The sequence below is a fragment of the Antedon mediterranea genome, chromosome 1 (genome assembly GCF_964355755.1).
Source record: "Antedon mediterranea chromosome 1, ecAntMedi1.1, whole genome shotgun sequence".
Taxonomy (NCBI): Eukaryota; Metazoa; Echinodermata; class Crinoidea; order Comatulida; family Antedonidae; genus Antedon; species Antedon mediterranea.
The window spans coordinates 10,955,158-10,980,328 of record NC_092670.1 but is presented as its reverse complement, the minus strand read 5'-3'; the positions used below and the strand labels follow the sequence as shown (position 1 = coordinate 10,980,328).

The 25,171-nt window shown below is 31.9% G+C and overlaps 1 protein-coding gene across 1 annotated transcript; it reads left to right on the top strand.

Annotated features, from left to right (window-relative positions):
* The first annotated feature begins 10,032 nt into the window (after positions 1-10,032).
* On the top strand, positions 10,033-11,071 carry LOC140041421 (fibrinogen-like protein A). Its single transcript, XM_072087636.1, has 2 exons — positions 10,033-10,176; positions 10,805-11,071. Exons 1-2 carry the CDS (start codon positions 10,033-10,035, stop codon positions 11,069-11,071), a joined length of 411 nt encoding a protein of 136 aa, XP_071943737.1.
* The last annotated feature ends 14,100 nt before the right edge of the window (positions 11,072-25,171 follow it).

Here is a 25,171-nt window from a genome sequence, read left to right as displayed (position 1 = left end):
ATTCAAATTGCGATCAAAAGTGGTTAATACCTTAACAGTATTGTACAGCATTGCAATACTATTTATGTTTATTCTCCAAGGGGGCCCGCCCATAAATCTAAATCTATACCTCTATGGTTAAACCAAATAATTTGGAATGTTTATTTGTATATTATATGTTTATAATCTAACAGTAGGGCCTACCCACACTCACAGTAATAAAGTTTATTTGTATATATTTTTATATTACATCTAACAGTACCAACACTCACAGTAAGACATTTGCGATTCAAATTGCGATCAAAAGTGGTTAATACCTTAACAGTATTGTACAGCATTGCAATACTATTTATGTTTATTCTCCAAGGGGGCCCATAAATCTAAATCTATACCTGTATGGTTAAACCAAATAATTTGGAATGTTCCATTCATCACAAATCAATACATTTGTAAAAACGTATATTAAATGTATCAAAATAGTATTTTTTAAAGAAAATCGGCCTGTCTTCAACATTATGATGCTGTACTCGAACTGTTCAACCGGTTTTCAGCTATTAAAAACAATTATCGTAGGAGGAGATAGGAAAATGCGAAGCCTCCTCGCATTTTTGTGGCGGGTATTTTTCAAGACGGACATCCATTATACAGTGTATACCACGGTCGGAAAACACCCCTATTTGGGGCAAATCTTGGAACCTAAATTCGTTTTAACCGTCAATAACTTATTATCTAACTTAATTTAATTAGTAAACAGGGTTACATCAGGTGGTTAAAATCAGTACCGAAAGTACGAACCAACTTTATATACCATCGAGTAAAAATTCTAGAAGTAAGGCGCGATTTACCGAATTTTGCCCTTACGTAAATTTATATATAGATATAGGTTTTAGGTTAATTCCCCAAGGGCCAATACATTTACCTACAGCTGGTGGTACTTGTGTTAAAGCAAAGATTTATTATTGGAATGTTCCATTCATCGGAAATCAATACATTTGTATAAATGTATATTAAATCTATCAAAATAGTATGTTTTTAAGAAAATAGGTCTGTCTTCAACATTATGATGCTGTACTCGAGCTGTTCAACCGGTTTTCATCAATTAAAAACAATTATCGTAGGAGGAGATAGGAAAATGCGAAGCATCCTCGTATTATTGTATGCGGGTATTTTTCAAGATAGACATGCATTGGACAGTGTATACCACGATCGGAAAACACCCCTATTTGGGGCAAATCGTTGAACCTAAATTCGTTTTAATCGTCAATAACTAATTATCGAACTCCATTTAATTAGTAAACAGGGTTACATCAGGTAGTTAAAATCAGTATCGAAAGTACGAACCAACTTTATATACCATCGAGTAAACATTCTAGAAGTAAGGCGCGATTTACCGAATTTTTCCTTACGTAAATTTATATATAGATACCTCATAACATTCGTAACGATCTTCTTATTGTATGATGCTTGGAACCCTAAGTTTTACCTAAATGTAAATCGGATTAAATGCTATTCAACATTTTAATTACTTGAATACTGCCATATAGCCAATAAGGTTATGCTCGAGGTAGAAAACCACATGGTTAAAGCCAGCTAAACGCTCAGAAGTGTATTGAGACAATTGTAGCGCATATAACGCATGCGTATGCGTGCTTAAAATTTATTTTTGATGTAATTACAATAAGTTTCAGGCAATTTTAAGCGGTTAAAGAATTGCTATGAGTGCTCAGATTTTTGCACGCGCACTGCGCGTTAAGCGTTCATACGCACTCTTTTTGCCCGATTTCTGTTTTACAACCTTTCTTTAATAATTTCATCATATTTTATTTTCAACTTAAAACTACGTTATACAAGCACGTCAAAAGTGACAGGCTACGCAAGTGTAAGTTAAGAAAATGGTGAAAAGATGCTAAATTTTAAAATTAACATAGGTCGTCCGAAATGTTCGAGAACTCCTATTTTGCATTTTCATAAACTTTATGTATCATATTTGTGATTTATTATGAAATTAAGAAAAAAAATGTTGATTAAATCATTAATTAATTGCATATTAAATTTTAAAACATTAATTTCGACAATCAAGACCGAAATAACAAAATTAACATTAACCTTCTTTAAAATGTTCATATATTAAAGATATATATATATTATATATATATATATATATTATATATATATTATATATATATTATATATATATTATATATATATATTATATTATATATACATATACACATATACACATACACACACACACACACACACACATACATACATACATACATACATACATACATACATACATACATACATACATACATACATACATACATACATACATACATACATACATACATACATACATACATCAAACATATATAACATACATACATATATAATATATATATATATATATATATATATATATATATATATATATATATATAAATCTAAAGGCAAATTACTGAGAAAAATGACAATGCTGTTGCTGTTGAATGTTTACTATCAGTGGCTGGATCTCAATGGAGATACAAAAATAAAAAGCGAAAAGCTAAATCAAAACGATAAAGTAAACAGCCAGAAAAGTTAGCAGAGCTTTCGGGCAACACTAGCCCTTCATCAGTGCAAGTGAAGGAATTTGGATAACGTCATAGTATAAAGCTGGCAAGTGCTGCCTGGGTGGACATGAATAAAAGAAATATAACAAAGGGAGCCAGGGTGGAGTCTGAATAAGAGTGGAAAACAAAGAAGGTAGCTTGGTAGAGATATAAACAATTTTGGAATATATATATATATATCTTTAATATATGAACATTTTAAAGAATAATATATATATATATATATATATATATATATATATTATTTAAAGATGTCATCATAGTAAAAAAATTATGATTCATTGCGGTATGTAACATTACTATCTGCGCAGTGGTTACTGTATAGTAAATACAATGAGGAATCTTTCTTCAACTTTTATTCAGGTGTGGTTTGAGGGATCTTTGACCGGGTTCTTTCTATTTTTTTAAGTGGCTCAATGTGCAATTACACCGGCTATTGTATTTGCTCTACCAAGATCGTATCTTTCAATGGATTCCATTTGTGTTGGCTAGCTGTCTTCCACGAGAAGACTATTTAAGTCATGGATGTCCTTTTAAAAATAAGTGGACAAACTTTTGTAGAATGTTTGTTTACCGTATTAAAAAAAAAATAAATTTACATGAAAAACTGTAATTGAAAGCAAAAATAATTATTTTTCTGTCCCTGTGGAAGTGGACATTAGTAAGTAGTATTTGTATTTATTACGCTAGTCGCTCTCTGTAGAGTGATAGCCTATTGTTATTGTCAAAAATTTCATTTTTTCTGCTCATTTTTTGTTGGTCGCAGATCTCAAAAACGGCGATAGCAGTAATGTTGTAACTTGGACAGCAGATGCATGTACATATGTAGTTGTGCAACAAACTTTGGTTTAATGAAAATGTTCACGTAGTGTAATATAGTGTTATGAGGTTTTTGACTTGTAATGAAGACTCTTACTCGCTTGACTGCAGTAACACATATATTGTTTATTCAATAATACTTGATACAATATAATATACAACTATAAGTATAAGGATAAGGAACAGAGGATTAGGTGATGCTGTTGGTGAGATGTGAGGTGTGTAGGTCTGCTTCTGAGGAAGTGGCTGTGAGGTGTGTGCTCCGTGAAGTGGCTGTAAGGTGTGTCTGGGCTCTTGGGGGTATATTGGCTTCGGTTCATTTGCATACAGTATGTCAATTACATCATTTATGGAGCTAATGATTGGTCCTAAGTTGATCCAGGGGTGTTTAGGTGGGAGTGATTGATCTTATCTGGGGGGTTACAATGATGAATTGGCCCTGTCGAATCTTTGCTTAAAACTGTCAATATCTAATTGTTTTACAATGGGAACAGTTAGAGAGGTCAAATAAACTGTTTACTTTTGGGATTTAATTATGAGCTAAATGGACTTTTAAAACATCTGGACAAACTCTCCTCTGGACTTTCTGGGCCAAGTTTGTGAACTTATTTGAATTCTGATACAAAGGTTGATTTCTCAATTATAAATGTATATCATTACATTACATCCTTCTGTTTCCCTTTTTTTTTTAAAATCTATTTAAAATATAAAAATGGTTATAATAGTGGCATGCAAAATTAAAGTTATATAAAAGAAAAAAAACATTATTATACATATAAGCAAAAATTGAGTTAGCCAAAACCATTGACTCTGAAGTGTAACCTTATCACTTTCACTCACTCTCTCTCTTCTCTCTCTTAAAAAAAATTGAAATTAAAATTGAATTTGGTATAAAAATTCACGGATTCGCGTAAATCAAACAAAAATCGGTTAAAATAAAAATACAAAACTTATTGTCCCTTTGACGTCAATATAACAAGGTAAAATTGGAATATGAAACGCTTTACGAGCACGTAGTTAGAGGCATTCAAATAAGATCTCGTGAAAAGTGGTGCGAAGAAGGTGAAAGGTCATCAAATATTTTTAATCTAGAAAAAATAAAAGGTATAAAAAAACTCAAACAAATTCAACAGAGAAATCACAAACAACTCTGACATTTTAAACATGCAGGTCAGTTTCTTTTCTGAACTATATAGATCTGAAAACGACACTCTTACAGAAAATATAGAATCATTTCTAGATGGAATTACTTTTCCGAAACTAGATATAGGTATAGCTATGAGGAATGTCTAAATGCACTAAAAATGATTGAAAATAATAAAAGCCCTGGGTATGATGGGCTCTCACCTGAATTTATAAAAGATTCTGGGTTAAAGTAGGATAACAAGTAGTGAATGCATTTAATGATCATAAAAATTTGGTGAATTAACAAAATCTCAATCTCTTAAATGCTATACACAAAGGGAAAGATTTACCTCGCCACTCACGAGATAATTGGCGTCCTATTAGCAGTCATTTAAAGATAGACTATAAAATTCTAACCAAATGCTTAGCAACGAGAAGTTATTCTATTATTAGTTATGATCAAAGCGGTTTTGTTAAAGGAAGAAATATACACTAAAATATAAGACTAATTGAAGATATCTCAAGAAACTCGAGAATGCTATGCGTTGATTTTAAAAAGGCATTTGACTCGATTAATAGGCGATATTAATAGATGTTCTCAAAAGACTAAACTTTGGAAAAATCCTTCATTTTGATCAATAACGGACATGTGTCTAAATTCTTTAATGTCGAAAGAGGAGTAAGACAAGGCTGTCCAATCTCTGCTTTCTTTTTGTACTAGGTGTAGAACCACTTGCTTGCAAAATTAGACAGTCTGACTAAATTAAGTGTATTAAACTACCTCAAAATTTACACGACAGGAACGAGCTAAAAATTACTTGTTTTGCAGATGACACAAGAGACACAACTCAATTTTATTATCCACGATAAACTAATAGATTCTAAATAGTTGCCAAGGTGGAACACTTTTAATCCACCTAATTCATATTCGCTCCGATCTAATTCCAAATAAATTTTTTAAATATTGTGTTTAACTTTTTCACAACCTCATCAGGTAGGATGATGTTTGAAGCAATGTAAGTTATTCCTCGGCTTTCTAGGTGTAAAGTCCCTCACGCGAACTCTGTCTGGCCACGATTCAGGTGATGAGATGATCAGAGTATCAGATTCATTGTCCAACACAACACAGAATGAGGCAAGGATGATTGCGATTTTTCAGCGAAATTATATCAGTGACGCTGCGGATACTGATGTCATGTATATGTTTTCTTAACGCTGCATTCGAAGTAGATTGATAAAGTCCTCCACTAAACGTATGAAAAAGCGATGGAGGCTTTTCGTAGGTCTATAAGCGTGGTGTTTTAACTTCCTCCTTTGGTTTATTTGGAGTTGAAAATTTGGGAAGTTCAGAGCCTGTGGCCGTATTCACCAAAATCACATTAAGTGAGATATTTCCCTTAAATCCTAAGAATTTCCCTTAAATCAAGAAAATATTAAGGGTTTCACTTAAGTGGTATTCACAAAGGGTTTAAGGTTAAGGGAAACCCTTAACTTGGTCTATTTTCCCCTTAACTTTTAAGGGACCTCAGAGGTCCCTTAACTTTTAAGGGACCTCAGAGGTCCCTTAAAAGTTCCCTTAACTATTCAGTACCTTGGTTGTGCTGACGATTCTGTATGTGCGAGTACTATGCCTACTTGTAGACAGCCCCAGTCATAGGTAGAGATGCTAGGCCCCCTGTTGGTGTGCCCAGTAACCAGCCTAGCCTAGGGATTCAGGGTGTCACGAAACCTAAGACCACAAAAGCTAAGACCCCGTAAGACCTAAGATCACGAAAGCTAAGACCCAAGACCTAAGATTACAAATTCTAAGATATACTACAGCTTAAAAACAATACTTGGTTATCCATACATAATTTTAAACACAGTAGGTTTCATTTATTACCATAAATATAATTTAATACCACCGCAAAACATAGATAAACTCACATTATTTTCGCCCGTTGAGTAAATGTATATTTTTTCTTTACAACAAACAAACTTGACGGGTTGTTTGTTTGTATATATTTACTCCATTGTGTTGGTTCCGAGGATGTTTTTCTTACGCACCTGCCTTTCTTGTATTTTGACTCCAAATTTGTTGACTAACTTTATCCTGAACACCACACTTTAAAATTAGAACTTATAAGTACTTTCAAAAGGAGAAACACATAATAACAAATAAATAAATCCTTTAAATTTATGATTTTACAGATGTGTTTCTTTGTATACTGTAATGTAACTCGTCGAGCTCCCCATGCTCAATGTTTTTGTTTCTATGGAGCGCCAAAAGAGCAACAATAATAGTACAAGTATAAAAACAGAAAGAAAACGAAACAAAAAAACTTATCATGATTTTTTAATTAAAATTTATTTGCCAGTGTTTATTTCCTCGTACTTGCATGATTATACTATTATCATTACAATTTTAATTTTACATTGTTCCATCCACACTGTAGATGGACTCCACAGAGTTTTCAGCCCTCTATATAATGTTTGCTCTTTTGACGTTCCATATAAACAAAAACATTGAACATGGGGTAGGCCTAATGTACTGTAGGCTAGTCGACATTTTGTGTGCGAGAAAAACGTCTGTAAAATCATCAATTTAAAAATGTGTTTGTTACTTTTTATGTGATTCTTTTTCATGAAAGTGCCAATTCTAAGGTGTGGTATTCAGAATAAATGTTGGGAGTTAAAATACAAGGCAGGTGCGAAAGATAAATATTTGTAATCTTAGTTAGGTCTTGGGTCTTAGCTTTCGTGATCTTAGGTCTTAGGGGGTCTTAGCTTTTGTGGTCTTAGGTTTCGTGACACCCTAGGGATTCATGTTTGGTTTGATTTGAGTAGCATCTTGACCTTTTTTGCTGATCCTTACCATACAAATTAGTCTTATTTTCATTTATTTGTTTTTATTTTGACTGCCATTATTTTCGTGGAAGATGGCTTCTCATTTCGTTGTAATATAAATCATCCCCCAGTCTAGTAGGCTAGGTAGAGATGCTAGGCCCCCTGTTGGTCTTCCAAGTAACCAGCCTAGGATGCATATTCCTCAATACAGACAGGTTTAAGCCTGCACAGAATGTTGGTTTGTTAGTAGCATCTAGGCTAGACCTATTGCGAGTCCAATTAAATCCTCTGTGATTGTACAATGGGACAACTCATGAATATTTATGATTATTTTTACCCTTAAGTTTTACCCTTAAATTAAGTGTTTTCCTTAGGTAAGTGAATCCCTTAACTCATTTGTGAATACCCCTTAAGTGTTTCCCTTTGTTAAGGGAATTCTAAAATTTTAAGGGTAAGTATTTCCCTTAGCCTAAGTGAGATTGGTGAATACGGCCACATGTATTGCTTGGGATATCAAATCGTCTGTCGCCTGGTTGCCAAACTCACCAGACAACAATTTAGGAGAAAGTTCTGCGGGTGTAGACATAATGGAAGTTTCAGTTGTTAAATCCATAATGACTGATGGACTTTTTGGGCTGATGAAGTTATTAGACGTATCAGCTTGAAAAATGGATTGAATTTTGTCGATAGCAACTAATGAGGGTAGACACTCATTGGTCTTTATTCTAAGATCGCTCTGGTTAAGAGTTAAACTTGGTTCTTTAACATAGCGCAAACCCTCGATTAAGTCCTCGGTATTGTTGATTGCCAATTGTACATCAGTTTGCAGCCGAGTCGTTCAACATACATGCGCTGGGTTTAAAAACGTTATTAAGTCGGGAGTCGGGAATCTTGTTGATAATTGAATAACCGATGGTATGTCCTCTGCGAGAAGGGCTAACTTTCTTCTTATGTAAAGCTCCTTCCTTCATATTCAGGAAAACATAGCACAAGATCTCATTGTACTGTCTCTCGTAGTCGAATCAGGTGGTCTGGAATTCTGCCACTACTTGGACTAGAAAAATAAACTCCAGTATTTCTGTTTTGTCATACTGGTATATGTCAAGCAGGTTACTCACAAACTTCTTAATGTATTCCTGTTCGTTGTTGTTCTGCTGCGTGAGAATCTAAAAAATGCTAGACCCGGCCATTGCTGTAGCTGGATATACAAATTATGTTATGCAAATTCTGTAGCCTAACGTTGGCTCTATTTGTGCTTTGATTCCCGTGGGTGATGCACATTTAAACAGAGATTAGAGTTTCTTCGCAAAACAAGTCTTAATATTCAACACACAGTCAAAACAGAGATGTATAAAAGATGATTTCAAAGTAAAATACAGCGAAAAAGGAGGAATTACAATACGTTTAAAAAGCTGTTTTTGCTGAGCTGTATAGATCACGTCTTACCATGATCGCGTCTTCACACTTTGTTTGTGTACAGTGATGCCAGGTGTAGGAGAGTGCAGGAATGACTGACAATATCTCAAAAGAGAATGTCACAATCTTGTATTTTATTTTAATAAATAATAATAATAAAATAAAAGCCAATTTTTCAAAGCTTCACCCAATTTTAGACATCCCACATTTTAAAATCAAAATAGTAAGGTTGTGGGATGCAATGTTGTACTGTAACTTCCTATTGTTTTCATACTTTTTTTTTATCGTTACAATCTATATAATAAAGCAGGTCTTCTATTAACCGAATGTTTTCATACTTTATGATATTTTTTTATCATTTACAAAGGGTGCAGGTCAAATTGGCCCCAAACTGTCTCGGCCAAAGTCAAGTCGGCCCCACGTCAAGTCGGCCTCAAGGCAACTCGGCCTCAAGTCAACTCGGCCAAAAACTAATCGGTCAACTCGGTCACAATAAAGTATGGAACGCAAAAAGTGCTTAATATTATTATGATTATTAATTACTATCCACGCTTTAAAAAAAAATGAAGAAATAAAAAAAATACTCATATAAAAAAATGATCTCATTGCCGATATGAATAGAAGTACCCGCGTGTTACAAAAACACGAGCAGGTACCGCATTTTAGTAAATCGAAGACGTAGGCCTACGTTCCACCATTTGGCCATAGAAAAAATGATCGTACATATCGTTTTTTTTCATGATTTGCATTTTTTAAAAAGGGGAATCCCCCGGTCAGCGAAAAAACGTAGCAGTTTTAGATATTGAAATAGCTGCCAAAGGCGCAAAGGGAGGCTACGAATTGGTTTCAGATGTTGTCGCCTAATCAAATGCATACACTGAAAATATCTATGCGTGATTCAACCATGGAGTTACCATTATTTTATACCTCAATGATTCAACCAAGCAATGTTATTACACCTAATAAATGTCCTCGCATATCGGACATGTTTATTGAATTTTGACGCACGAAAATGTGAAGAAATATCAATCCCCTTCCTTTGCACTTTTTGCGTTCCATACTTTAACGGGGCCGAGTTGACCGATTATTTTTTGGCCGAGTTGATGTGAGGCCGAGTTGACTTGAGGCCGAGTTGACTTGAGGCCGAGTTGACCTGGGGCGAGTTGACTTGGGGCCGACTTGACTTGGGGCCGACTTGAGTTTGGCCGAGACGGTTTAGGGCCGACTTGGATCGAAATCTTTACAAATTGTAATGTTAGAGTGTTGTATGAGGGACTGTGGTGACATTTTACGAAATGATCCTTCTGCTGTGAGTGGTCAATATGTGATACAGCCAGGAGATGGAGGACGAGAGATTACTGTCTACTGTGACATGAAGGATGATGGCAGTTGGACGGTAAGTATAAAAACAATAATTTAGATATTAAAGAGGGTACAGTAATGTAATACAGCTAGGCTGCAGTTTAATATTCAGTTAAACACTACGAGCTAACACCTAACTGTAAAAAAAATAAGTATATCAAATTTTAAATTACAATAAACTAAATACATCTTGTTTATTATTGGTCAAGTTCTTACAATAAGATACTTTTTTCGTATTTTCATCATTTCACGTTTTGTCATTATTGTTTTATCTTTATTCATTTATTCCATCGTAAACAACCTTCTCGCATTGTGCGCGATGGTCCTGCATTTCAAAGTGATCTTAGAAACATGCATTGTGCACAAACACATGCATAATTACAAATTTGTCATGCATCATGATCATATCTTTTATTTTTTAATTTAAAAATTGTTTGTAACTACTGTGGAGCCTTGCGTCAGGGTGTTAAGTAATTGGTCAGATGTTTTGCCCTACTATGACATAATTTGTACTTTACTTTTACATTGAGAATACTTCGACAAGTAATTATTGGGTTGGACTCGAACCTACAACCGACCAGATCACTAACCTGCCGTTTATACCTACATCTTATTAAGTGAAGTACAATACTATCTTATTCACTATCTATGGTCATTACCAGGTATTACAAAGAAGAGAAGATGGATTGGTCGATTTCTACCGTAGTTGGGCAGAATACAAGGATGGTTTTGGAAATGTGAACTCAGATTTCTGGCTTGGTAATGAACAGATCAACCGTATAACATTTGATGGCAGTTTTGAGCTTCTAATAGAGATGACTGACCACTTGGATGAAATGAAGATCGCAAAATATTCTCACTTTCGTGTTGGTGCTGAGGACTCTAACTATACTTTAAAAATCAGTGGATACACAGGAACGGCAGGTTAGTATATTCAATCTATATTTACATTTAAAAACACATTAAGTATACAAAGAATTAACCTTTTTTAAGGCCTTATACACACTTAGTACTTTGCAGTGAAAATAATCTATGGACACATATAGGGTTTGATTTGCATTTATCACATTTAAAGGATAATAAAAATAATGTTAGAATTATGACTGATTAAACACAGCTAAATGATAAGGAAATTGACTGCTGGGAAAGAACTTGAGACATGTACTGTACCTAAGCAGCGGTGGCGTCAGGGTCTAAAGTCAGGGCTAAAGTCACAAGACACAGCAGCGTTCTAGCATAATTTGAGGCTGTCTTTCCATCAAATTTAGCTTAAAGAAATTAGACAAACATTAAAAGAAAAGCTTCTAAACATCTGAAAAGTAGAACAAAACAATTCTAATAATGATATTGACGTGAACCTCATGAAAATATAATTCTACGCCTTTGTGAAATAGCCCCATAATTTCACTAGTTATGTCATAATTAGGCCTAGACCACAACATTTAAAAGTTTAAACAACAAATAATAATCATTCGATACTTTTTGATTATCAATTGATGTCGCGTCTCAAATATAATGTAAAGCCCAAAGGTGATCACCTTGAATGCAAAGTACTCTGTAAACTGTCTATGAAGTACATTTTTTGTATGGCCCTCCCACTTCGCAATTCCTTCTTACAGGCCTGAAACGAATCTAACTATATTTAAATGTGCAAATGCACTCACAGTACAACAACTTATCTTATCAATTGATCATGTTAAAATTATTAAACTGCATTTACTGCAGTTACTACATTTACTGATTTTAGTTTGTTTTAATGTAGTAGGCATTTATGAGACAGTCAGTGCTGCAACAGTATGTGTATGATTAATATCCAAACAAGCATTCTAAAAAATTGCACAAACAGGTTCGTAGAGTGAACAAAATATAATTACTACCAGTAACTACAGAATTGAGGCATGGCATCACAAAATCGGCGTAGTGTAAACACATTTTAAGATGTTTTATATTTATAAACTATGTTTAATAAGCTTTAAAATGAGGCGTTGTTTATTAAAATTGGTTTATTAAATCACTTCATGTATATTTATTCATAAAAAAGAAATCAATAATACAACGGCAGCCAAAAGGCTGAAAAGTAAGATTTTGCAATAATTGATAAAAATAATATATAAATTTGTATAAATAGTAAAAAAAAAAAATAACACATTAATGAAAACATACGAGTCACTATTTATAGCTCAGAAAATCTTCATTTTGAGAAAATCAACAATAAATTAGCGACTACGATTAGCTCGGCCTGGCCTAGCCCACCGATCAACGCGGCAAGACTTTTTGTCAAAACTCACTATTATCTCTTCAATAACGGCTAACTAGTCGAAAATATATAACTGTGTGGTACATTATATTATATTTTTTGTTATTTAAAAAAAAACCTATGGATAAAAATAACGATTAAATTCCTTACTAAATGTTGCAACGTTGAACGCATTCATTACCTGTTCTAATTCAATAGGATTAGTCAGTGGTCCCTAAACAAGGAGCCAGTGATATTCAAAATCCGGCTCTATGGCTTTGTATATTCATGCCAAATCCCAGCTCAATACTACAACGAATAAGGGAAGAGTAGTACTTTATTAATCGCACTTTTTAGTCGCGTGGAAGCGACTCTATAGTTCACTCCCATAACAAAAAGTCTTAGTAGTTATAGCTCTATAGCGGTTAGCCTTATAGTCTATCCGGCTTAGTAGATATAGAGCTGTCGCCTATTTATCACCTACTAGTAGATAGATATTTGATAGATTTTTTATAGTCGTTAGTAGATTTTTGCCTCATTAGCATATTTCGCGATGATATTAGTAGGCGACACCTACTAAATACAACTATTATTAGACTACCAATAATCTATCTAGAATGGATTCTTAATTGGCTATTATTTGGCTTTTAAAAATCTACATTAATTTGCTATTTATGGGCTATTAAAAATCTACTAATTAAATAACTATTATTGGGCTATTAAAAATCTGTATAAATTGGCTATTATTTGGCAATTAAAAATCTACATAAAATGGCTATAATTTGTCTACTTAAAATCTACATTATTTGGCTATTAATATACTATTAAAAATCTACTAAATAATTGGCTATTATTCAGCTACTAAAAATCTACATTATTTGCCTATTATTGGGCTATTAAAAATCTACTTAAAAATGGCTATTATTTGTCTACTAAAAATCTACATTATTTGGCTATTATTGGGCTATTAAAAATCTACATAAAAATGGCTATTATTTGTCTACTAAAAATCTACATTATTTGACTATTATTGGGCTATTAAAAATCTACATAAAAATGGCTATTATTTGTCTACTAAAAATCTACATTATTTGGCTATTATTGGGCTATTAAAAATCTACATAAAAATGGCTATTATTTGTCTACTAAAAATCTACATTATTTGGATATTATTGGTCTATTAAAAATCTACTTAAAAATGGCTATTATTTGTCTACTAAAAATCTACATTATTTGGCTATTATTGGTCTATTAAAAATCTACTTAAAAATGGCTATTATTTGTCTACTAAAAATCTACATTATTTGGCTATTATTGGGCTATTAAAAATCTACACTATTTGGCTATTATTGGGCTGTTAAAAATCTACTTAAAAATGGCTATTATTTGTCTACTAAAAATCTACATTATTTGGCTATTATTGGGCTATTAAAAATCTACATTATTTGGCTATTATTGGGCTATTAAAAATCTACATTATTTGGCTATTATTGGACTATTAAAAATCTACATAAATTGGCGACTATTGGGATATTAAAAATCTACATTATTTGGCTATTCAAAATCTAAATAAATTGGCTATTATTGGGCTATTAAATATCTACATTATTTGGCTATTAAAAATCTACTAAATAATTGGCTATTAAAAATCTACATATAACTATTATTGGGCTATTAACAATCTACATATAGATATTATTGGACTATTAAAAATCTACATATAACTATTATTGGGCTATTAACAATCTACATTATAGATATTATTGGGCTATTAAAAATCTACATATAAATTGGCTATTAAAAATATACATAAATTAACTACTGTTAATTTAGATACTTAAAATCTACAGAAATTAAAAATCTAATCTTTTCTGGCTAAAATACAGATACAGAACAATAATTCATCTTATTGGCAAATAACAAATGTATAATGATTAAAAAAATAACAAATTAATTTTTTTCCCGTATTTGTAAACCTTAATCTTGTCCATACATATGCGAGTCCGAAAACTTTAGGCACATATTTTAACTCAGTTGGACATGTAAAAGGAAGAATACCAAACAACAACAGTTACTTTTGTAACAATTTAGACTTATTAAGTGAAACAAGACATTAGTAACCAAATATACAGTATACATTTTATAAATTTATTTAACAAAAAATTGAGATAGTACATTATTTGTAAACCTTAATATCTTAACCATAACATTGCACATGTTTTAACTCAGCTGGACATGTAAAAGGAAGAATACCAAACAACAACAACAGTTACTTTTGTAACAATTTAGACTTATTAAGTGAAACAAGACATTAGTAACCAAATATACAGTATACATTTTATAAATTTATTTAACAAAAAATTAAGATAGTACAGTATTTGTAAACCTTAATATCTTAACCATAACATTGCACATGTTTGAACTCAGTTGGACATGTGACAGGAAGAATACCGAGCAACAGAGCAACACTCATCACTTTTGTAACAATTTAGACTTATCAAATGAAACAAGACACAGTATCCAAATATACAGTATACATTTTATTTAAACTTCAAAATTCAAAACAATTCCTGAATGGAATTAGACCAGACAATAAGAAATGCACCAAATATTGTCACTATTGACATGAAAAATTAATTACGCAAAAGCACACTTCACCATAAATTAATCATCTTTGCACTTGACCATCAAATTTGTACTAGTATAGGTTAAAGATCGTCTCTCTGAAAAAATAATTGTTTAAACATTTTTTTGTTGAATATGCCATTTGAATTTTGCTATACAAGGGCTACCTACCAGTAACCTATTAACAGACTATAAACAAACTGATAATAGCCAGTAACTATTAATAAACTATTTATTTTATATACTTAGGCCTACTAAGAATTATTACAAATAGATACAGTAGATATAGCTAGATGACCTAGGCCTCTAGGCCTAGATACTGCATTAGAAATCTATTATTAATATCACAGTTGTAATATCTATCAACTGCATACTTACAATGGGTGTCACAAAACCTAAGACCACGAAAGCTAAGACCCCCTAAGACCTAAGATCACGAAAGCTAAGACCCAACACCTAGATTACAAATATTTATCTTTCGCACCTGCCTTGTATTTTAACTCCCAACATTTATTCTGAATACCACACCTTAGAATTGGCACTTTCATGAAAAAGAATCACATAAAAAGTAACAAATACATTTTTAAATTCATGATTTTACAGACGTTTTTCTCGCACACAAAATGACTAGCCTACAGTACAGTAGGCCTACCCCATGGGCCATGTTCAATGTTTTTGTTTCTATGGAACGTCAAAAGAGCAAAAATTATATAGAGGGCTGAAAACTCTGTGGAGTCCATCTACAGTGTGGATGGAACAATATAAAATTAAAATTGTAATGATAATAGTATACTCATGCAAGTACGAAGAAATAAATACTGGCAAATAAATTTTAATTTAAAAATCATGATAAGTTTTTTTGTTTCGTTTTCTTTCTGTTTTTATACTTGTACTATTATTGTTGCTCTTTTGGCGCTCCATAGAAACAAAAACATTGAGCATGGGGAGCTCGAGGAGTTACATTACAGTATACAAAGAAACACATCTGTAAAATCATCAATTTAAAGGATTTATTTATTTGTTATTATGTGTTTCTCCTTCTGAAAGTACTTATAAGTCCTAATTTTAAAGTGTGGTGTTCAGGATAAAGTTAGTCAACAAATTTGGAGTCAAAATACAAGAAAGGCAGGTGCGTAAGAAAAACATCCTCTGAACCAACACAATGGAGTAAATATATACCAACAAACAACCCGTCAAGTTTGTTTGTTGTAAAGTAAAAATATACATTTACTCAACGGGCGAAAATAATGTGAGTTTATCTATGTTTTGCGGTAGTATTAAATTATATTTATGGTAATAAATGAAACCTACTGTGTTTAAAATTATGTATAATAATAACCTATTAATAGACTAGGCTTAGGCCTATTAACAAACTGATAATAGGCCTAGGCAGCCCAGTATAACTATTTAGTATTAATATTATAAACTAAAAAATCTATTTTATAATTGAACCCTGGGAAGTAGGCCTACAACTTGTGGCTTATTACTATGTTTTCATTTATGTACACACCTATAATTATATTATACTGTATAATGCCATTGTTGAATAAATAAATGTTTTTTGAACAACAAACAAGCAATGTAGGGCCTAGGCTAACTAGTAGTAGGCCTATAAGCCTAGGCTATAAAGTATATTAGGCCTAGGCTAGGCTATTATAATTATAACTTGAATGAAAAATGCCTAGTGCAATTTAAAAAAGACTAGGCCTAGGCTAGGGCCTACCTAGCTTAGTAGCCTAGCCTAGCCTAGGCCTACTAACTAATACAGGCCTGGCTAGGTTATAGAGCCTACTAGAGGCCTACTAGCCTAGCTTCTAGCCTATCAAAAAGGAACACTTTAACTTTAACAAATAAAATGTAAAGATATGGATTGATTCACTTACCACTAAACTGACATTGTGTATAAATAAACATTCATGGTCTGATCGAAAAGGCCTACAACAAGCGAATGCTCCTTTTTTCTCTGATCATCTGCATCGTGCCTGCTGCTGCTGCAAAAAAGAAGCGGGAATTTAGGTGTAACAATTGTTATACACACGCACTAATATATAGACAACGGCTATCTATAATCTATTAACAAACTACATTTTACATTTTACATTTAACTTATATTCCATACCTACTAAATATCTATTATATATAGATAGATGGAGACTACTACAAGTCTATTAGAAATCTATGAGTAACACAGTTTTGTATTATCTATCAACTGTCTACTTATAATAGATAGACAACAGCTATCTATAACCTATTAACAAACTACATTTAACATATATTCCATACCTACTAAATATCTATTATATATAGATAGATGGAGACTACTACAAGTCTATTAGAAATCTATGAGTAACACAGTTTTGTATTATCTATCAACTGTCTATTTATAATAGATAGACAACAGCTATCTATAACCTATTAACAAACTACATTTAACTTTCCTTCCATACCTACTAAATATCTATTATATATAGATAGATGGAGACTACTACAAATCTATTAGAAATCTATGAGTAACACAGTTTTGTATTATCTATCAACTGTCTATTTATAATAGATAGACAACAGCTATCTATAACCTATTAACAAACTACATTTAACATATATTCCATACCTACTAAATATCTATTATATATAGATAAATGGAGACTACTACAAGTCTATTAGAAATCTATGAGTAACACAGTTTTGTATTATCTATCAACTGTCTATTTATAATAGATAGACAACAGATATCTATAACCTATTAACAAACTACATTTAACTTATATTCCATACCTACTAAATATCTATTATATATAGATAGATGGAGACTACTACAAGTCTATTAGAAATCTATGAGTAACACAGTTTTGTATTATCTATCAACTGTCTACTTATAATAGATAGACAACAGATATCTATAACCTATTAACAAACTACATTTAACTTATATTCCATACCTACTAAATATCTATTATATATAGATAGATGGAGACTACTACAAGTCTATTAGAAATCTATGAGTAACACAGTTTTGTATTATCTATCAACTGTCTACTTATAATAGATAGACAACAGATATCTATAACCTATTAACAAACTACATTTAACTTATATTCCATACCTACTAAATATCTATTATATATAGATAGATGGAGACTACTACAAGTCTATTAGAAATCTATGAGTAACACAGTTTTGTATTATCTATCAACTGTCTATTTATAATAGATAGACAACAGATATCTATAACCTATTAACAAACTACATTTAACTTATATTCCATACCTACTAAATATCTATTATATATAGATAGATGGAGACTACTATAAGTCTATTATAAATCTATGAGTAACACAGTTTTGTATTATCTATCAACTGTCTATTTATAATAGATAGACAACAGCTATCTATAACCTATTAACAAACTACATTTAACTTATATTCCATACCTACTAAATATCTATTATATATAGATAGATGGAGACTACTATAAGTCTATTATAAATCTATGAGTAACACAGTTTTGTATTATCTATCAACTGTCTACTTATAATAGATAGACAACAGCTATCTATAACCTATTAACAAACTACGTTTAACTTGTATTCCATACCTACTAAATATCTATTATATATAGATAGATGGAGGCTACTGTAAGTCTATTAGAAATCTATGAGTAACACAGTTTTGTATTATCTATCAACTGTCTACTTATAATAGATAGACAACAGATATCTATAACCTATTAACAAACTACGTTTAACTTGTATTCCATACCTACTAAATATCTATTATATATAGATAGATGGAGGCTACTGTAAGTCTATTAGAAATCTATGAGTAACACAGTTTTGTATTATCTATCAACTGTCTACTTATAATAGATAGACAACAGCTATCTATAACCTATTAACAAACTACATTTAACTTATATTCCATACCTACTAAATATCTATTATATATAGATAGATGGAGACTACTACAAGTCTATTATAAATCTATGAGTAATACAGTTTTGTATTATCTATCAACTGTCTACTTATAATAGATAGACAACAGCTATCTATAACCTATTAACAAACTACCGTTAACTTATATTCCATACCTACTAAATATCTATTATATATAGATAGATGGAGACTACTATAAGTCTATTATAAATCTATGAGTAATACAGTTTTGTATTATCTATCAACTGTCTACTTATAATAGATAGACAACAGCTATCTATAACCTATTAACAAAATACATTTAACTTTTTTTTCATACCTACTAAATATCTATTATATATAGATAGATGGAGACTACTCCCTGTCTACATAAAAACTCTTAAGGTGAAAAATATCTATTAAAAACTACTAACAATGGTGTAGCTTAAAGGCCTACTTTAAATAGTGCTACATCAACTATGATACAACTACTTACTGTGTACTTTTAATAGGTAGTACCTATTATGTCACCTATCTATTTTATGTAGTCAGAAAGTAGTCGAAGAAATCATGATAAAATCCTTAGTAGCCAAGAGAAAAAAACTACTAACGGCCTATTAAGCCTACTAAGGATAGAGCTATTTCTATTAAAGACTATCTAAATCTACTTAGTTATTTCGTTATGGGCTATGTCGGTCGGTTGGTCTGTCTGTCGGTCCGGTATCACTATGCGTTTTATCGCTTTCTGACCTTATCTTGATATCAGTTTAATCTAGCTAAGTCAATTTTTCACAGAATATTCCTTATGGCCAGGAATCGATGTGGTTATGTTTTCACGGTGCGCAATAAAAATTACGCGATCTACGCACGATTTAACGAAATCACGTTTGTAATCATATCTTAACAACCATGAATCACAATTAAATAAAATTTGGTACTCATAAATTTCAGGGCATAAATCATCATATGGCAATACAATTACGTGCGTAGCGCATGTAACGCATGCGTACGCGCGCTTAAAATTTTCAAAATTTATTTTCGATGAAATAAGAGTACATTTCAGGCAATTTTAAGCGTTTACAAAATTGCCATGAGTGCGCATATTTTTGCGCGCGCACTGCGCGTTAAATGTTTTTGCGCATTCTTTTTGCCCGATTTCTGTTTTCTTGACTTACTTTTCAACTCGAAATTACGTTATACGAGCACGTCGAAAGTGACAGGCTACGCACGTGTAAATTAAAAAAATATAAATGTTTTTAAACATTTCAACATTTTTAATGTTGTTCAGTAATTTCGGTCAGTATAGTTCACTATGTCGGTCGGTCGGTCTGTCTGTCTGTCGGTCTGTCTGTCGGTCTGTCTGTCCGGTATCACTATGCATTGTAGCACGCGACTTAATGGCTGTTGGCCTTGTTACTTATCATATAACTTTGGCTTTCTTCATTATTAAAATGCATTGCTTTTGAAGTATAATAACTCTGACAAAACAAAAATAAAATAAAGAATATATGATATATAAGAATAGTTAATAACAAAAAATTAAAAACAAATTAAAACTATTTATAAATTTGTGTTTTATTTTCCCTTTTATATCAAATATCTTTTATTTTATTTGTAACAGAAAGAAAAACAAATATTTAAAAATTAATTTAAAATTTTGTTTGTTTAGGTGATTCTTTGACATCACGCCACAATGGTCAACAATTTTCAACGTATGATAGAGACAATGATAAGAGAAGCGGTAGCGGGATCGGTACTAACTGTGCTGAGTATAACAAAGGTGCTTGGTGGTACAATAACTGTCATCATTCAAACCTGAATGGGCTTTACCTTACACCAGGTACAGAGGGTTTGACAGGCACCAGCTGGTGGAATTTCCATAGAAGGTACCACAGTCTCAAGAAGACAGTGATGATGGTTAAAAGAGCCCCATAAGAGAATGTTCATGATTCAGACCTGAATGGGCTTTGTCTTACACCAGGTACAGCTGATTACAATGGCATCAACTGGGATCGCTATTTTGATCTTTTAAGACAACAGTGATGATGGTTAAAAGAGCCCCATAAGAGAATGTTCATGATTCATACCTGAATGGGCTTGTCTGACACCAGGTACAGCTCATTACAATGGCATCAACTGAGATCACTATTTTGATCTTTTAAGACAACAGTGATGATGGTTGAAATCAGAATCTGTAATTATTTAATAATTTAGATTCTTCTTTGTTTCTTTTAAATTATCATTTTGCTTTATCATTGAATAATTATTTTATTATAATAATCCAAATGTTATAACATATTAATCAAATTGGCATATCAACTGTGATTTGTTTAAAATTTATTAAATGGAATTTTTCATTTTGTATTTTAAATTATATAATAGTAACAATTAATGTTTTATTATTAATCATTTTTAAATATTATACCAAATAATCATAATAAGTCATTCTGTAAAAACAATATTAATTGTATTATTTAAAACTATGCTAATACAATAGTAACATTATTATTATTGTTTTTAATTAATAAAATCAAATTGATATCTAATCATAAATCAGTATTTCCTATATTTTAATTAATAATAATTAGTAATTTTTAATCTAATTTTAGGAGTATTTTCAATGGATATTTGCTGAAGTTTTTAAATTGAATCTTATTTTGAAATGATTAAAAATTAAATAAAAACTTACAATGAATGTATATTATATATCTTATTATATTGGTTATGATCAAGGAAATTAGTGACATAAAGAAACACAAGATGAATGCTAATGTATTTTCCAAGGTAAAGTGAAAGTATTAAACATTAAAAAGCAAATAAACTACTACAAAATTCAACTTTGAATTTATTAACGTCAAAAAATCACTTTCAGCAAAAAAACAAAACTTTGATCAATTCTTTTTGTATGAATTTAACTTATGAATCTGCTTGTACTTTGTTTTGTTACTGTACACATATGGGGTATCAAAATGACCATAATGGTACAGGAAAGGTTCTAAACTATATTTGAACATCATCCGCCATCTTGAATACAAGTTATGGGTCAAAATTCCCAACCTTTTTTCCACTATTGTGTTTTTCTGTTCGCACATCCACGTCAAACAGCGAAAATGGGACATTAAGTGTTCCGAGAGCCGTTTTCATTGTTTAAGTTAGCCGGAGCCTTTTTCGATTGGCTATAAATAGAAAGTTAACGAGCATTTCGAGCGACGCGAGTTCTGACGTCCGTGTTTTATAGGCTGTCTAAATTTCCTTTTTAACGGGTTTATATTAAATTATATTGTTGTTTGATTTATTTCTGTTAATAAAGAACATTTATATTAAACAAAAACCACAACAATAGCAATTTTAGTTGATTATGGATTAATTTATTTGAATTCTAAGATAAACGTCTAAGCCAAGTGTAAACGTAAACAAAGCGAGTCATACGGCGAAAACAAAAAAGTGAAAACTAACTAATTTGTTAAAATAGCTAACATTAATTTGCAATTTTTAAATGAAATTCTGAAAACGCTATAATATAGTCTTATATGCATTTTCAAAGATTTCCAAATATAAGCTTGGGGTTATTTTTCAAACAAATTCTATAAGGAGTTGAAGATAGTGTATTTTGAGCGAAAGTGCGGTGCGCGTAGGCCTAGGAATACGCGGCAAGGCTGGAATACTCGTTTCCTTAGGCGACGAGAACGACGGAAAATGCGCTCCATCACTGTGCTCTCAATTTTAGTTCTTGTTAAGTGGATGATGCAGAATCTTATAATATGGGCATATAAATTTTAAAATAAAGTGCTCAACTTTCATTTTTCTTATAATTATGAAGATTAGTGTGAAGTGGGGACTGTTTGCATGCCTGAACGGCTGACTTGGTAAAATACTGAAAAATCAGTCAATTAGTTAGGCCTAGGCTAATTAATTAATGTACACAGTATATAATGTCATATTTTTATGAATAGAGCTAAACCTACTAGTAGGCTTACTAGTAATCTCATAATAAATCAGTTAATGTCACCTTTCACTAACATATGATTGATTTAAGTATATGCTGAAAATGTTTACTTTTTATCGGAGCTAAAATGAAATTTCACGGTTCCCTGCTTTTTATTATAATAATGGAGCAATAAATGAAATACAAATACACACCAATTAACATTTTAACTTTTAATATTATCACAAATTGCACCTTAAAAATCAGACAACAAGTTTTCTACATGAACTTAGCTAACATTTTTTGTACTAAGCCTAATCTTCAAAAGATTTACTATTACTGTAGTAGGCCTATTACCATTATTTATTTGCCGATTTGAAATGTACATTTAAACTTTATTAAACTACTGCACAACAACCAACCGCCACTTGAACCTTTAAATAAGTAAATTAGGATAAGTTAAAGTTTTTAAAAAATAAATGTCTCTTTGGCAATACATCTATAAATATCAATAATTACAGTATTAATAGTGCTTTTTGACATTATATGCCAGAGGTAAATTAATATGACTCATAAGAAATTGTTGTTGCTTTAATGCTATTTGTATTGAAGTATGTAGAACAATCCTCTGGGGTCTGTAAAAAAAACAAAACATTCAATTAATAATAATCATTATTTAATTATATGAGTATATTTATTCTTATTTTCTTAGGCCTATAAACAACGCGCGCCTGACAATGAACACGCGCCAATAATGCACGCACTACCCCACTATTATAGGCTAAAGCCTGGCTCTTCTACTGTATTACTAGGCCTAGACTATATTGATTTATAAATAAAACAAAGAGGCTTTGTAGAGTTTTATGATTTAAAACAGCTTTCCTATATATTATATGTTGCCCTTATTAATTTACAAAACCACATTTTTTATCTTATGGCGTAAAAAATGATTTTAGCTACAACCATGTGTTCCATTTTCAATAGTGAAATACCCAAGAAGGCACATGTTTAAGCAGCCATTAAAAAAAAATAAAAAATAACCCCAACGAGATTTTTTTATTAACTACTATTGAAAAATCAAATATTCAGAAACTATAAAACCCACCTTCTCAAAAAATTGCGTTGTTTTATTACAGCCTCAACAAATTAGACAAAATTTTAACATTCGAATAGCCTAAAATTGTTTAAAAAACATCGGTGTAATTCACCCTTGTTTCACACAAATATAATGGGTTCGTCGATTAAAAAACAATATCACGTGGTTCGTAGATGCCTCGTCAAAGGTTTTCATGAATTATTCATTAGTAAATAAAACCAAAAGTTCCAATTGGCCAGTTTGCAAAAACCTAAGATTTACTTTTCAAAACAAAGTTGCTTCCGGGTAATTGTCAACGCTGTCTCGTGTGCAAAAACGATTCGCTGCCGATAGAGGGCTCACTACTTTTTGTCCCTGGTGAATTGAGTGTGTTCGTTATACAAATTTCTGTTTCTGCACGTAACCATACATATGGGTATCAAAATGACTGCAATTATACTGTGAAGGTTTTAAACTACATTTAAAAAATTCCCAAAGTCAGAAGGGGGAGGGGGGAGTTGCGGTAAAAGGAATGGTGGGGATTTTTGCTTGGGCTAAGGGTAGTAGGCTATCAATTTGAATTGAATTTTAAGTATTTCTGGAAAGAAGTTGGGAGTTTGGGGTGGGTCGTAGGCCTATCAACATGGCTGAAACTCTACTGGAAATGTTTTAAACTATATTTTTAAAAAACTGCCACTGAGGGGTTATGGGTTGGGAGTGATATACTGTATGGCTCAATATAATTTATACTAGAAACGTCTCAAACCTAGTGGGGCGGAGATACTGGCGTTTTGGGGCTAATGAAGCACAACATGATTGGGATTGAACTGTTCTAGGAGTTAGGGTTTGTTGATTGTGGCTGGGATAGGGAGAGGAGAAAGAAGCCTTGGGCAGAGGTATTTCAGCCGTATCATATGTAGCTGTATTGATATTTTAATCATTAGCCAATACGACACCTATTCATTTACACAGTTTGCAAAGTATCTAAACCATAGGCCTATCATAGTTGTGCATCATCCTCTTGGCCTCTCATTATGAAGCTTAAGTTGTTTTTTTCCCAAATTAAAAATTGTACTGGGAAGGATTTATTATTTTGTTTAACCCTAAGTGAGGGATGTGATTGAAGAGGGTTGGAGGTTGGTGAATACAGGGAGATACTGGCCTCCGGGTTATGAGACATATCAAATTAGTTGGAATTGTACTGAGACAGGTATAATTGCTAGGATAATAAAAGTGCATACCAATTGAAAAGTAGTA

Excerpts from the sequence above, each read along its gene's own strand:
- LOC140041421 (XM_072087636.1), top strand. The coding sequence starts at position 10,033 with ATGTTAGAGTGTTGTATGAGGGACTGTGGTGACATTTTACGAAATGAT. Across the intron at positions 10,177-10,804 it reads AGGATGATGGCAGTTGGACG|GTATTACAAAGAAGAGAAGA; the intron begins GTAAGTATAAAA and ends GGTCATTACCAG.